We start from the raw sequence: 12,569 nt of genomic DNA, 5'->3' as shown, positions 1-12,569 counted from the left end.
AAAAAAAAACAAACAAGAATCAAACTCAGGACCTCACACTTGACAGGCACACACTGTACCATGAAGCTATGTCCTCAGCCCTTGTGTTGCATCTTGTCATCCCTTTTAAATATTGCTTTCCCCAGCTAAACTTTTTTAGTTCCCTGCCCCTGCTGCATTTCACTCTAAAATGTGATTCCAGGCTCAAGCACGGACATCAGTGAGGACTGGGAGAAGGACTTTGACTTGGACATGACTGAAGAAGAAGTACAGATGGCCCTTTCCAAAGTGGATGCCTCTGGTGAGGTGAGTGGTCCTGGTTGGCGACACAAGCCAGCCCCGTGAGGCCAGGCTCTAGGACCCTGCCCACTGCACCCAACTGTGCCCATGTTGTGAATCCCAGTTGCCTAAGGAACTACTTAGAAATGCAGGTAGGGGGCTGAGGGTGTGGCGCCATGACAGAACCCTTGCCCAGCTTGCACAAGGACCTGGGTTCAGTTGCCAGCATCACCAAAACAAGAGGAAGGCAAATTAAAGAAACACGTAGGATCTGGCTTTTCTTATTGACCAATCAAAGCCTCAGAGTAGGTAGTGATCTGCTCCATAGTAGTTCATCAGGGTACATAGGCACAGGCATTTTAATCACAAGAGGCTGAGGCACAGGAGGGTTAAAAGAAAGTTCAAGCCCAGCGTAGGCAACTTAACCTTTTCTCCAAAGCAAAAAAGAACAGGAGGGGCCAGGGAGATGGCTCAGTGGAATAAGCACTTCCCTGGCAAGCTCAAGGGCCTGAGTTCAATCCCTGGTTCTGAAGGAAAAAAAAAAAAAAAAAAAACACAGGAATGTCACTTAGTGGTAGAGCATTTGCCTAGCATGCAGAAAAACCTGAGTTCAGCCAGAGGTGGTAGCACACACCACCCCAGCACTCGGGGATTAAAGTGCCTGCTTACGCAGACAGCAGAGGCTGGCCAGTTTGATCCCCGGCCAGCCCCAGCCCCACCCTGGGGCTTGTTGAGCAGGTGATTGAGACTGGGCGTGGTGGCACATGCCTGTAATCCCTGCTCTTAGGAGGCTGAAAACAGGAGGATCAGTAGGAGTCCACAATCTACGAAGTGATACCCTATAGACCCTGTACTAATTTTTTTTTTTTAATTTTGTGTGTGTGTGTGTGTGTAGCCAGCTCAGCCCACCAGGGGGCGGGGCTGGCTGGCATGTGGTGCTGGGGGATTGAACCACGGTCCCTTTGTTTTTGCTAAGCTTGTTCTGAGTAGGTGTTTTAGACCACTGAGCCATCTCACCAGCCCCTGTACTAAAATTTTTAAAAAGGCAAAAATAATGACAACAAAAATAGCTGACACAGGACATACCTTAGCAGAGTTCTTCTATAACCCATTATACTAGGGAATGGCTGTCGGCAATCTGAGTTACAAGCCACAGGAAAGTTCTAGAGGGACTTCACCTGGGAGTTAGAGCACTTTAGGCCACGGCTGCCCCGGGCTTAGTCACAGTGCCATTCTCTGCCTTTCACAAAGCGATATTAAAGGAGACAGGTCCTCAAGGCACTGATGGACTTACGTCCTTGGGCAGGGCATCCCCTTGCAGAGTCCCTGGCTGGTGAGAGTACTTCAGTGGGTGTGAACAAGCAGAACAGCAAGCCCAGCCCCCAGGCAGAGGCAACTCTGTGCCCCACACTGTTCCTTGAGAGTGAGGGTTCACTCTCAGCAGGGCAGGGAATAGCCCAGGCTTGGGCTTGGGGACTCAGTCCAGAAACAGAGGCAGGCAGATGGGCTCGGTGGGGTGGAGTGGGATGCAGTGGGCTGGGTGGGGCTACACACAGGAGTAAACAAGTGAGTTCCCCTCTCCATTCCCCTCCCGTTTGCAGCTGGAAGATGTAGAGTGGGAGGACTGGGAGTGAGTGGTCCATGGTGACAGCTCCCCACCACGCCACCACCCACCTCCCTGGCTCATCTCAGCCCACCCTGGATGACACTGAGAATGTCCCCCAAATGGCCTCTGCCATCCCAAGCTCTGGGCACAGATTCTGGTGGCTCCCCGCTGGTCCTTTGGGCCTCTGCTCACACCTGAGAAGGGGATCTCCAAATCCAAGCCCAGAACTCTGACTTGTGCCAACCTAAGGATGATGTGAGGAGGGGATACCTACGCCATCACCAAGAGCCTACATTTCTCTGCTGAATACCTGCTGCTTCTGGGGACTCCTGCTACAAGCCCCAGGGACAGCTCTGGCCCTTCTGTGTGTAGACAAAAAAGCTTTACTGCCAGTTTCTTGGCAGAAGCAGAGGCAGTACACTTCTGTCACTCTTAATAAGCAGACAGGGATGGCCATGCCACCTGCCCGTGGCTAAACAAGGTTGGCGAGCATGATTTGGCTCCTACTCGTGTGTAAGAGGCCGTCATTTCTGGGAAATTTGCCTTTTGAAAATCTCCCTCTTCCAGAATTTTCCTCTGGAAAGACTCCTTGGGGTTCAGAATCTAGAGACCAAACCATACATAACTCGCCTCTTTCCTTCTCTTCAGCCCACAGAGACATGTCCCTGTAACTCCCAGGGCTGCTTCATGTCAGATGCACCCAAGTCCTTAGCCCCGCTGTGCCGCCGCAAGGGTCCACTCTTGCAGTTCTTTCCCTCCCCAAGAGGGAAGTGAGCCACTTGAGGCCCTCTGTGCATTGCCTGGCAGAGTGGCTGGCCCAAGCAGCTGCCCACCTGACTCCCCCGTAAGTAGGGAACAAGGCAGCTCCCATGGTACAGAGCAGTGAACAGAGGTGAGTGCGTACAGCCTGGGAAGGCCAGCTCTCTGCCCTGCCCTCTGCTTCCACGGGGCTGCCCTGGGGAAACACCCTGGTCCTCAGTGGGCTCCTTCTTAGCGACAGAGCCAGCCTGTCACCCTCCACTCTGGTGAAGCTGCACCTTGCTCAGGGCAGTGAGGGCAGCAGAGATTCTTGGAGACCCTGGTGCTTTGCAGTGCTGCTTTGGTGATTCTTGTACATAGAGGCCGTGTCCACAGTGAGGAGGGAAGGGCGGGATACCGAGTGATGGGTACTTGCAGTTCAGACCTTCGGTAAGGGGTGGGAGGAGAGGACGCTGAGTCTCTTTTTGATGGATGGGGTTTTTTTCTCTTTGTAATTATTTCTTTAGTTTAATTAACTTTTTGGTTGTTTGTGCAATATTATATATTTTAAATTATAATGCATCTCCCCAGAGTATTTTGTAGCCGGAGAAAAGAAAACAGGAAAAAAAAAAAAAAAAGATTCTAACAGCTGTTAGTTTTGTAATTAAAAAGAGAGAAAAAAGAACTTTGTCCTGAACCTTTTGCAGACTTGGTGTTAACATTAAAGAGATTCAACAGAAGCCAGAAGGTGTCTGGGCATCTGTTTCTGCCTGGGTAGGCTGCACACACTGAAGGGGTGGCTTCCCACTGGGAGCTGGAGACACAAGGGCCACAGCCTGGCCCTTGAGGAAGCCCTGGTCCTCATCTCAGATTCAGCTCAGTTTCTGGGATGAGGAGGGCATGGGGCCCAGCAGACCTCTCTCCAAGACAAGGAGACAGGCCATTTCTGCATTCCCAGCGCTTCTGCTTTTATTTGGAAAGGAAGTTGCAGCAATAGTGGTTCCAGGTGCTCTTGGTCATGTTTCTCTCCTCCCCCCATATGGATGATCTGGGGTCTAATTTAGTTAGTTTTATTTTTTTAAATATTTATTTATTTATTTATTTATTTATTTATTTATTTAGTGTCTGTGTGTGGCCAGCTCAGCCCACCAGGGGGCGGGGCTGGCTGGCATGTGGTGCTGGGGGATTGAACCGCAGTCCCTGTGCTTCGCTTGGCTTAGCTTGTTCTAAGTAGGTGCTTTAGACCACCGAGCCATCTCACCAGCCCTAATTTAGTTAGTTTTAAACACCTGTGTGAAAATCACTTGCCAGTGGTAATGAAAAGTCTGAAGGAGCCCCTTGGTTCCATGAAGATCTTTAGAGGGAAAGAGTGTGAGTCTGGGAAAGGCGAAGATAAGCTTTAGCATAAGTAAACATGTAAAATATATATCACCACTTTGGAAGCAGGTTTTGGGTTTGCTTTCTCCCCCTACTTTATTGGGGAGGACTTGCCATTGCATGTATCATGTGCTCGCTAGCCAGGGGTGCCTACTAACTTCTTCAATCGAAGGCCGGAGGGTCATGTCTGTTTCCAGGAGCCACTTGAGCAGGTCCTGGCACTCAGATGAGATATCCAGATGAGGAGGGAAAGACACCCCCTTCTGCTGCTGCCAGAGCATCTTGGGGATGTCTGTGTCGTCAAAAGGTAGGCTGGCACAGAGCATGACGTACAGGACCACGCCCATGCTCCAGATGTCGCCCTTCTTGCTGTCATGGGGAATACCCTGCAGCACCTCTGGGGCTGCGTACGCTGTGCTCCCGCAAAAGGTCTGGCTCAGCTCTTGGCGTGACTTGGGTAACATCTTGGCAAAGCCAAAATCGGTCAGCTTCAGGCTGAAGCCCTGCAACAAGGCATTCTCACACTTCAGGTCCCGGTGGGCCACTCCACAGCCATGGCAGTAGCGGATAGCCTCGACCATCTGGCGGAAGAGGGCCTTGACCTGGCTCTCAGGCAGTGGCCCCCCCTTCAGCACGCAATCAAAGACATCCCCGCCCTCAGCCAGCTCCATCACCAGGTAGATTTTCCCATCAGTGGACTCCAGCATCTCATACACCTGGATGATGTTTTTGTGGTCAAGGGTCTGCACGATCTGGAGCTCCCGAGGCAGGAATCTCTGGATAAACTCTTAATAAGGGGAGGAGAGAAAAACCAGCACGATCAGAAGGGCCCAACCCTGATCTGGTGGTATATGCATGTAACCCCAGCACTTGGGAGACTGAGACAGAAGGACTGTTCTGATCCTGGACTACACAGGAAGACCCTGTGTCAAAAAGAGATCAAGGGCTGGGGACTCGATGGACTAAGCACCTGCCTAGCAAGTGCAAGCACCCAAGTTCAATCCCTAGTACCGCATAATGTGCCAGCAGTATGCCCTGGACCCCTGGGTATACTGTGCCAGCCACCAAAATCGGGTATGGTGGTGCATTCCTGTATCCCAGCACTGAGGAGGCTGAGACAGGAGTCTGAGCTACATAGACCCTGTATCAAAAGATTTTTAAAAAATAATAAGATCAGAAGCCGGGCATGGTGGTGCACACCTATAATCCCAGCTCTCAGGAAGCTGAGGCAGGAGGATTGCTACAAGTTCAAGGCCAGCCTGGGCCACAAAGTTCATTTGCAAAGGACCTCTCTCCCTATTTTCTAATAACTCTTAAAAGATATTTTGCTGGGTGTGGAGGCATATTCCTATAATCCCAGCACTCGGGAGGCTGAGGCAGGAGGATCATTTTAAGTTCAAGACCAGCCTGGGCTACAAAGTGAACTCCAGGGCAGCCTGAACTGCAGTGAGACCCTGTCCCCAAAGGCACACACACACACCAAAAAAAAAAAAAAAAAAATCAGAAAGGCCTAACTTCACTCCTGACTCCTTCCCGGCTTCTGTCTACCCAATGTACCTGGGTCTTGTACTTTGGCTCCTTAATAGTATCTAAGTGTATCTATTAACTTGGAGGTAGCAGGAGGGGGAGATGGCTCAGTGGAATAAGTGCTTGCCTGGCAAGCTCAGGGGCCTGAGTTCAATCCCTGGTTCCGAGAATAATAACTACTTATTCTGTACTTAAGTAGTCACAGAATCCCAATTTGAGGGCTTATTGGGATTTTTTTTTTTTTTTTTTCGGAACTGGGGATTGAACTCAGACCCTTGTGCTTGCTAGGGAAGCGCTTATTCCACTGAGCCATCTCCCCGGCCCCCTTATTGGGATTTTAGAGCCATGCCTGGAGGGTTACAGGATGGAAACCCAGCTCTTTGCTGTGTGCTGCTTTCTGATCCCCAACCCTTTCCGGGATGCTTGTCTTCCTCTGGCCCATGTCCACTTGCCTCAGTACTGGTCCGAGTGTTCTGCCGGGCCTGGCTGTGGCTACTGCATCTCTTCCCTCCTGGAATAGGAAAAGCCCAGGGACCCTTCCACCCCAGGGACCCTCCACCTGTACACTCATCTTGGATTTGAGGTGTGATATTCTTAAACTCCCATCATCCTTTGGTTCCCCACTGACCTATGACCCTATGCCCCCTACTCAAGGCCATAGTCCAGCTTGCTTTCTGTGGCTGCCAACTAAAAGGGAGGGGAGGGAGAGTTTTCTGACGGGAGGAAGCACCTATCCGCTTCACCCAGCCCTCCCTTTCCCCAAAGGGGCCCCAGCTCACCTTCTGGCCCTCTTATCTTGTCTATAATTTTAATTGCCACTTTTCTTTGGTGTTTTTTGGAAAATGCTTCTTTGACTTTGGAGTAGGTCCCTTCCCCAATGGTCTTGCCCAGCTGGTACCCATTGGAGAGCAGAAAGTCCTCCATGCTGTCTGGGTGCCTCCTTCCTTCCTGTCCTCTCAGCTCATGCTGCCTCAGTGAGGCAGCTCTACTTCACCATCGCCCTTGGCCTGCTCCTTTTCTCCCCCAAGGACTTCATCCACAGCCGGCCCAGCGCTAGAACATTCTCCTCCGGACACAGCCACGGGTGGTGGAGAGGGAAAGGGCTAGACATTTTTAACCTCCAGCCCAATTGTGATGTAAATGCTGTGTGACCCTTGGCTAAAATGGGCAGCGGCCCTACCTGCCCTCACCACCATCACCAAACCCAGCACTGAGTAAGAGCAGAGCCGGGGTCAGCGCTGGGCAGGTTAGCATAGGCCCAGGATGCCGGGCTCCCCCACGTGGACACAGCCTCCTTTGCCCCATCAGGGGGCAAGCGTAACCGGTTCCCCAAGCGCATGGCCTGATCCTGCAGCACCCAAGCATGAGTCCCTGATCTAACTGCCAGGGCAGTCTGGGGCAGCGAGGGTTCCCTGGCAGTAGGAACAGGCTCTGTGATGTCAGTGCCGAAGCACGGGTCACAATGCAGCCCTCCCCCTTGACACCCTGGCCCGAGCGAGCTGCAGACACCTGCCCGGCTCCTCCTGGACCGGAGCGACCTCTCGTGGCCAGGGCTCTGGCAACCGCTGCCAGCCTGGGACGGGCCTCAGCCTCCGGCAGGTGAGCACTGATCCCGGGAGCGGGCGCAGGCAGGGGCGCCCGGCCACCCGCGAGCGGCCTGACAGCCACTCCCCGCACAGAGCGCCCCGGGGCCTGGACATGAGTGCCCAGGAGCCCCCGCAGGGTCGGAGATTCCCCATTGAGGCCGGAGACTCCCCTGGCCTTGCCGCCGCCCCCGAGTCCCAGGACAACCCGGAGCCGGTAGCTACCGAGCACAACCCGGTCAGGTGAGGCCGGCGCCCCGCCCCATTCCCCACACCAAGGTCCCCAGGTTACGCCCCAGCCCCAGAGGACCCCAAGTGCCTCCTTGGTGCACCCCAACAGCATGGGCCGGGCCGCACCTCAGCGCCCCCTGTGGCGCGCCGCTCTCCCTAGGCCGCTGCGACGCTGCCCCGGCTGCCACTGCCTGACGCTGCTGCACGTGCCTATCGACGTCTACCTGGCCATGGGCGGGAGCCCGCAGGCCCGCGATACCTGAGCGCCTCTGCACAGGGCGGCTCCGCGGGAGCCGGGCGGGACGAGGCCGCACGCGCCGAGCACGAGAAAATGATGCACATTTTAAAATAAAAGAATGATGCACATTTTAATAAAGCACAGCATAAACTGTTCTTTCCACTCCGGACTGGCCGTGTATGTCTGTCGGTCGTATCGGGCCCACCAAGGCACACTCCATCCTACACCACCTTCCCTTGGGCTGCCTACTACTCCAGGACCCGCCCTGGGCTCCCCAAGCCACTCCACCTTTTCTCATGGCCTACAGTTGTTCATCTCCTTTTCCCTGTCACTGGTTCACCCGTGAAATTTGCAATTATGTGCTAGGTGCAGGTGACCCACGGGAGTTTAAGACTGGAGAAAGGAGAACACGCTTAGACAGACCCACACCAGGCCCAAGTGGAGTTAGCTTCTGCTACCTGCTGTCTTGTGACTTGGCACTTCTGCCTGTGTTGGAGGGATAGCAGGCTGCCCCAGTTCATTTTGTGTTCTGGTTTCTTTTTCTCATTTCTTTTTCTTTTTTTTGTAGGGGGTGGTATGGTTTGGTTCAGTTTGGTTCGGTTTGGGTCAGGATCTTGCTATGTACTTCAGAATAGCCTGGAACTCCTAGGTAGTAGCCCAGCCTCCACGCAATCAATCTTCCTGTCTCAGCCTTCAAGTGCTGGGATTACAGCTGTGTATCACCACACCCAACAACTGATTCCTTCCTATTTTATAAGTGAAGACTAAGGCTTGAAAAGCTTGCCTAGAGTCACCCAAATGATCAGTGATGTAGGCACAGTTCTGAGTGTGTGAAGATGCAACACCTGTATGTCCATCCATGGGAGGCCCCAAGCAGAAACCCTGCCCCAAGGGCTAGTGTTTAAGATGAATAACAACAAACATTTTATTTATTTATTTATTTATGTGCGTGGCCAGCTCAGTCCACCAGGGGGCGGGGCGGGCTGGCATGTGGTGCTGGGGGATTGAATTGCGGTCCCTGTGCTTTGCCAAGCTTGTTCCAAGTAGGTGCTTTAGACCACTGAGCCATCTCTCCAGCCCTTGGTTACTTCTTATTCGTTGCTGGGACAAATACTCCACACACCAAATGAAGGAAAGGTTTATTTAGCTCACAGTTACTGGAAGGTTCAGTCCATATTCCGCTGGCTCCAAGGCAAATGACAGCAGTTCATGGGTAGAAAACAGTGAAGAGCAGGGAGGAGCACCAGCTGCAGCGTCCATCAAGCCTCTCTCTTCCTTCTACCTGACTACCACAACCTGTGATTGTAGCTCCTCCAGCTGCGAAGATCAAACTCCTTCAAAGACTGAGACTTCTCCCCAGAAGCAGGGCGGCAGGAAACCAGGCAGGGGGCAGGAAGCCTTTCTCAATTCCTGGACCCTGCCCACCTGCAGGGCTAGGCCCCCATGCTGAGATCTGCCTGAGCTGATTCAGCCAAATTAACACAAAGTATCAACTACCACACCTGGCCTGTGAGTTGAGGTTGGGGTAAGGCTCACCAGACTGAGCCTTGGGCTGCTGAGCTCCAGGGTGCCAGAGCAAGGGCCCTTTGGGTGGGTGGAAAGCTGTGAGCAAGCCCCAAGGCAGGAAGGTGGAAAACAAGTTCAAAGAATGTAGTTGTTTTTCTCTTTTCGGTACCAGGTAGATGCTTATGGTACTGAGCTATAACCCCAACCCAAATGTTTTTGTTGTTTCTGTTTTTTTTTTTTTTTTGCGGACCCAGGGATTGAACTCAGACCCTTGCGCTTGCCAGGCAAGCACTTATTCTACTGAGCCATCTCCCCGGCCCCTGTTGCTGTTTTCTATGGACACCTTTCTGGAACAGGCTATATGCTAACACTCATTGCTAACCCATCCTGAGAGGCCAGGGATCTACCAAGAGAAGCTGGACCTGGAAGGCCTTCGAGTACCAGGCTGAAGGATTTAAACTTCATTTTGTAGCACAATAGGGAGTATGACAGGCTTGACCTGAGTCACTTCACTCTCCTACTTCTCTTTTTTCTCTTCCCTTCTGTTTTCTGTTTCCTTTTCTGCTTTCCACTGGCTTAAACTCCAGGCATGCATTTAAGTTCTGTCTCTGCCATTTACTGACTGCAACCTTTGGCTGATTCCTAAACCTCTTGGCACCTCCATTTCCAAACCTGGAAAATGGAGCTAAGGATGCTGGAGGTTTCAGTAAGGTCCCGGCTGCACAGTGCCAGGCAGGAAGCCCTGGTCCAGCCACCATGTGAGCAAGAGGCCCCAGCTGCTGCTTGTCAAGGGGCAGCAGAGAGCCAGGTAGCCAAGGACTGTCCCCTGGGGCTGGGTGACAGCCAGCTCTGCAGGGACCTGGGGAAACCCTTGTCTTGCTCTGCCAGTTTTCCAGCTATTCTGCTTAGAAGCCTATGAACTTGGGGGTGGGGTGAGGATTTCCAGCTGGGAAAGGCAGAGCTGCCCCGGTTATCCTTTCGGGTTAGCCATACTCAGACCCTGGTGCCAGACAGCCAGGTCCCAGCCATATTTTCTGGGCCTGAGCAGTGAAGAACTAAGAGAAAGGGCTTGTTCACGTCACCGCCTTCGCTGCCTTCTCTTTCAGACATCTTATTAGGTGGCCCCTCCCTAAGGGACCCCCTTTTTAGAAGGAGGGGGCGAAGTACAGATGGACCCCCCAGGTTGCCATGGAGACAGCAAGGAAAGGGTTGCTGTATTGCCACGGCAACAATTGACGTCAGCACTACCCTTTCCCATCGCTTGATATGAGAGGGGGGCAGCCACCCCAAGCACCAGCAAATCTCCCACAAAGCCTCCTCCCCCTACTGAGCCAATCAACCATGGGGTCGACAGGCTTAATATAGCACAGGAGTTAAACGCAGACTCTGATGTCAGGCAAACCTCAGTTCAAATCCTTGCTTTGCCTCATCCTTGCTGTGTGAATTTGGACAAATTCCTTAACCCTTTGAAGGTGCACAGGTACAACAAGGACAACTGAGCCACCAAGGGTTGTGAGGATTGCATGGGATCATACAGGTGACAGGCTCTAGGACCGGCCCACAGGAAGTTCACAAGCTGGCTGATGTCAGCTTACCATCTTGGGGCCTGGCAAGGGGTTATGACCCTTCAGATAGACTCAGCCCCTAGAGGGGCCAGGATTCTCTAGGACCGAGCCCCAGGATTTAAACATCTCAGGATTGGGGTCTTGGGGTGGAGCCAGAGATGGTGGAATTTCCAGGCTCTGAGGAAACCCCAAATGCTATTTTCTCTGAAGCCCCATCACATCCGGGCTCTGACCCAACTTCCTCTTTCCCTTCCCCTCGGCCTTGCTCTAGCGCATTTCAGTAGCCTTCCACCTCAGAGCCTATCAAGTCCTCAAGGAAAAAGGACGGATGAGAGGCCAGAGGACAGATAAACCCACACCAGGTAGAACAGGGGCTGGACACCAAAGAGAGATGCATGTCCCTGCTGCATGGGCTTCGCCCTACCCACTGTTGGGGCATGAAGACCAGAGAGATTTTCATTTCCTCTCTTTCCCAATCTCCACTCCAGGCCATCACAGTTCACTGTACCCCATCCACCCTCACACACTGAGGGAGGCCCCACCCCTAGTCATCAATTTCCTCCAGAAACCCCCAGACTAGTCTCCCTGCTTCCTTCCTTCCTTCCTTCCTTCCTCTAATCTAATATTCTTCTACAGAAATCACAACCCCACCACGTCACTCAGTTAAATCTCACCAGTGGCCAGGCATGGTGGTGCACACCTACAATCCCAGCACTCAGGAGGCTGCGGCAGGAGGATCACTGTGAGTTCAAGGCCAGCCTGGGCTACATAGTGAGATCCTGTCTCTAAAGAAATGTATCTGGGGCCAGGGAGATGGCTCAGTGGAATAAGTGCTCCCCTGGCAAGCGCACCCCTCCACACACCTGCTTGTCACATGTTATTGCTCCACATGCAATGCTCCTTGGGTTTTTTTTTTTTTTTTCGGAACCGGGGATTGAACTCAGGCCCTTGTGCTTGCCAGGCAAGCACTTATTCTACTGAGCCATCTCCCAGGCCCCACCTTGGGTATTAACTAAGGGCAAGAGCCCTGGAATATTCATCCCCACATTCCCAGAGGCTGGAACAGGAGGGCTCAGGAGTCCAGTTTATCTCCTGAATGACTTCTTGGCAAGGTGAGGTCTTAGTGCTGGAGAAGCACTAGCAAAGCTACCTGGCCTGGCCAAGGATCCAGAACAGCTCTTATGAGGAACTGACACGTGAACTGAAAGGTAAGAAGGAATTATTCAGGGGCAGGGGAGAGAACTCAACAGAATAAGCGCTTGCCTGCAAGCGCAAGGGCCTGAGTTCAATCCCCAGTTCCACACACACAAAAAAAAGGAGTTATTCAGGCAAAGACATGGGAGTAGGAAATGTCCCAGCACTGGGACTTGTGTGTTGTGTGTGTGACCTTGGTGCTAAGATGCTGTACTTACGCTTTGGGAAAACAACCCTGGTTTCCCCTAGGGACAAGTCACACACATACGGGGTCTAGGGTGGCTGCAGGGAGATGGTCAGGAGGCTGCTGCAGCCTCTCAGGTGCAAGGTGATGGGGCCTTGGGCTAGTGTGCCTAGTGCAAATGGAGTAAAGGGCAGGTTTCAGATACATCTTGGAGAGAACAGGATTTTTTTAACTACTTGTACCTCAAAAGGTACAGCCTGGCATGGTCATTCACACCTGCAATCCCAGCATTTGGGAGGCTGAGGCAGGAGAATCACAAGTCTGAGGCCAACGTAGGCTCCATTGTGAGTTCAAGGCCAGCCTGAAGTGTAATAGCAAGACACTGTCTAAAGTGGGGGCAGGGGACCAGTGAGCTAGTTCAGCCAACTAAAATGCCTGCTTTTGTGTGTGTGTGTGTGTGTGTGTGTGTGTGTGTGTGTGTGTGTCTTTTAGAGAAGAGTCTACAGGGTCAGGGTCTCACTACTAGATCAGACTCGTAGTGATCCACCTGTTTATGGCCTCC

At 52.5% G+C, this 12,569-nt stretch overlaps 3 protein-coding genes across 3 annotated transcripts in view; 2 read left to right on the top strand and 1 right to left on the bottom strand.

Annotated features, from left to right (window-relative positions):
• The window catches only part of Bsdc1 (BSD domain containing 1), a 32,657-nt gene extending 29,315 nt beyond the window's left edge, over nucleotides 1-3,342 (top strand). Inside the window, exons 10-11 of the mRNA XM_004642949.3 lie at nucleotides 182-285; nucleotides 1,860-3,342. Of these exons, the coding sequence (XP_004643006.1) occupies nucleotides 182-285; nucleotides 1,860-1,892 (137 nt within the window). The 3' untranslated portion in view covers nucleotides 1,893-3,342. The remainder of the gene's footprint in view (nucleotides 1-181; nucleotides 286-1,859) is intronic.
• A 699-nt stretch (nucleotides 3,343-4,041) lies between these two features.
• Nucleotides 4,042-6,725, bottom strand: Tssk3 (testis specific serine kinase 3). Its single transcript, XM_004642948.1, has 2 exons — nucleotides 6,286-6,725; nucleotides 4,042-4,766 (listed from the first exon to the last, which is right to left on the bottom strand). Exons 1-2 carry the CDS (start codon nucleotides 6,428-6,430, stop codon nucleotides 4,105-4,107), a joined length of 807 nt encoding a protein of 268 aa, XP_004643005.1. The 5' UTR covers nucleotides 6,431-6,725; the 3' UTR covers nucleotides 4,042-4,104.
• A 221-nt stretch (nucleotides 6,726-6,946) lies between these two features.
• Fam229a (family with sequence similarity 229 member A) lies at nucleotides 6,947-7,720 on the top strand. The gene is made up of 3 exons (XM_004642947.2): nucleotides 6,947-7,105; nucleotides 7,186-7,332; nucleotides 7,481-7,720. The coding sequence occupies exons 1-3, from the start codon at nucleotides 6,969-6,971 to the stop codon at nucleotides 7,581-7,583; spliced, it is 387 nt and encodes a 128-aa protein (XP_004643004.1). The 5' UTR covers nucleotides 6,947-6,968; the 3' UTR covers nucleotides 7,584-7,720.
• Nucleotides 7,721-12,569: the final 4,849 nt, after the last annotated feature.

The sequence above is a fragment of the Octodon degus genome, unplaced genomic scaffold (assembly GCF_000260255.1).
Source record: "Octodon degus isolate 3935 unplaced genomic scaffold, OctDeg1.0 scaffold00163, whole genome shotgun sequence".
In the NCBI taxonomy this organism is placed as follows: Eukaryota; Metazoa; Chordata; class Mammalia; order Rodentia; family Octodontidae; genus Octodon; species Octodon degus.
The sequence above is the reverse complement of the archived record's forward strand: the minus strand, read 5'-3'. Positions and strand labels throughout refer to the sequence as shown.

Coding starts and splice junctions, on each gene's coding strand:
- Fam229a (XM_004642947.2), top strand. CDS start 6,969: ATGCAGCCCTCCCCCTTGACACCCTGGCCCGAGCGAGCTGCAGACACC. Junction 7,106..7,185: donor CGGGCCTCAGCCTCCGGCAG/GTGAGCACTGAT, acceptor CTCCCCGCACAG/AGCGCCCCGGGGCCTGGACA. Junction 7,333..7,480: donor ACCGAGCACAACCCGGTCAG/GTGAGGCCGGCG, acceptor CGCTCTCCCTAG/GCCGCTGCGACGCTGCCCCG.
- Tssk3 (XM_004642948.1), bottom strand. CDS start 6,430: ATGGAGGACTTTCTGCTCTCCAATGGGTACCAGCTGGGCAAGACCATT. Junction 4,767..6,285: donor CAAGATAAGAGGGCCAGAAG/GTGAGCTGGGGC, acceptor CCCCTTATTAAG/AGTTTATCCAGAGATTCCTG.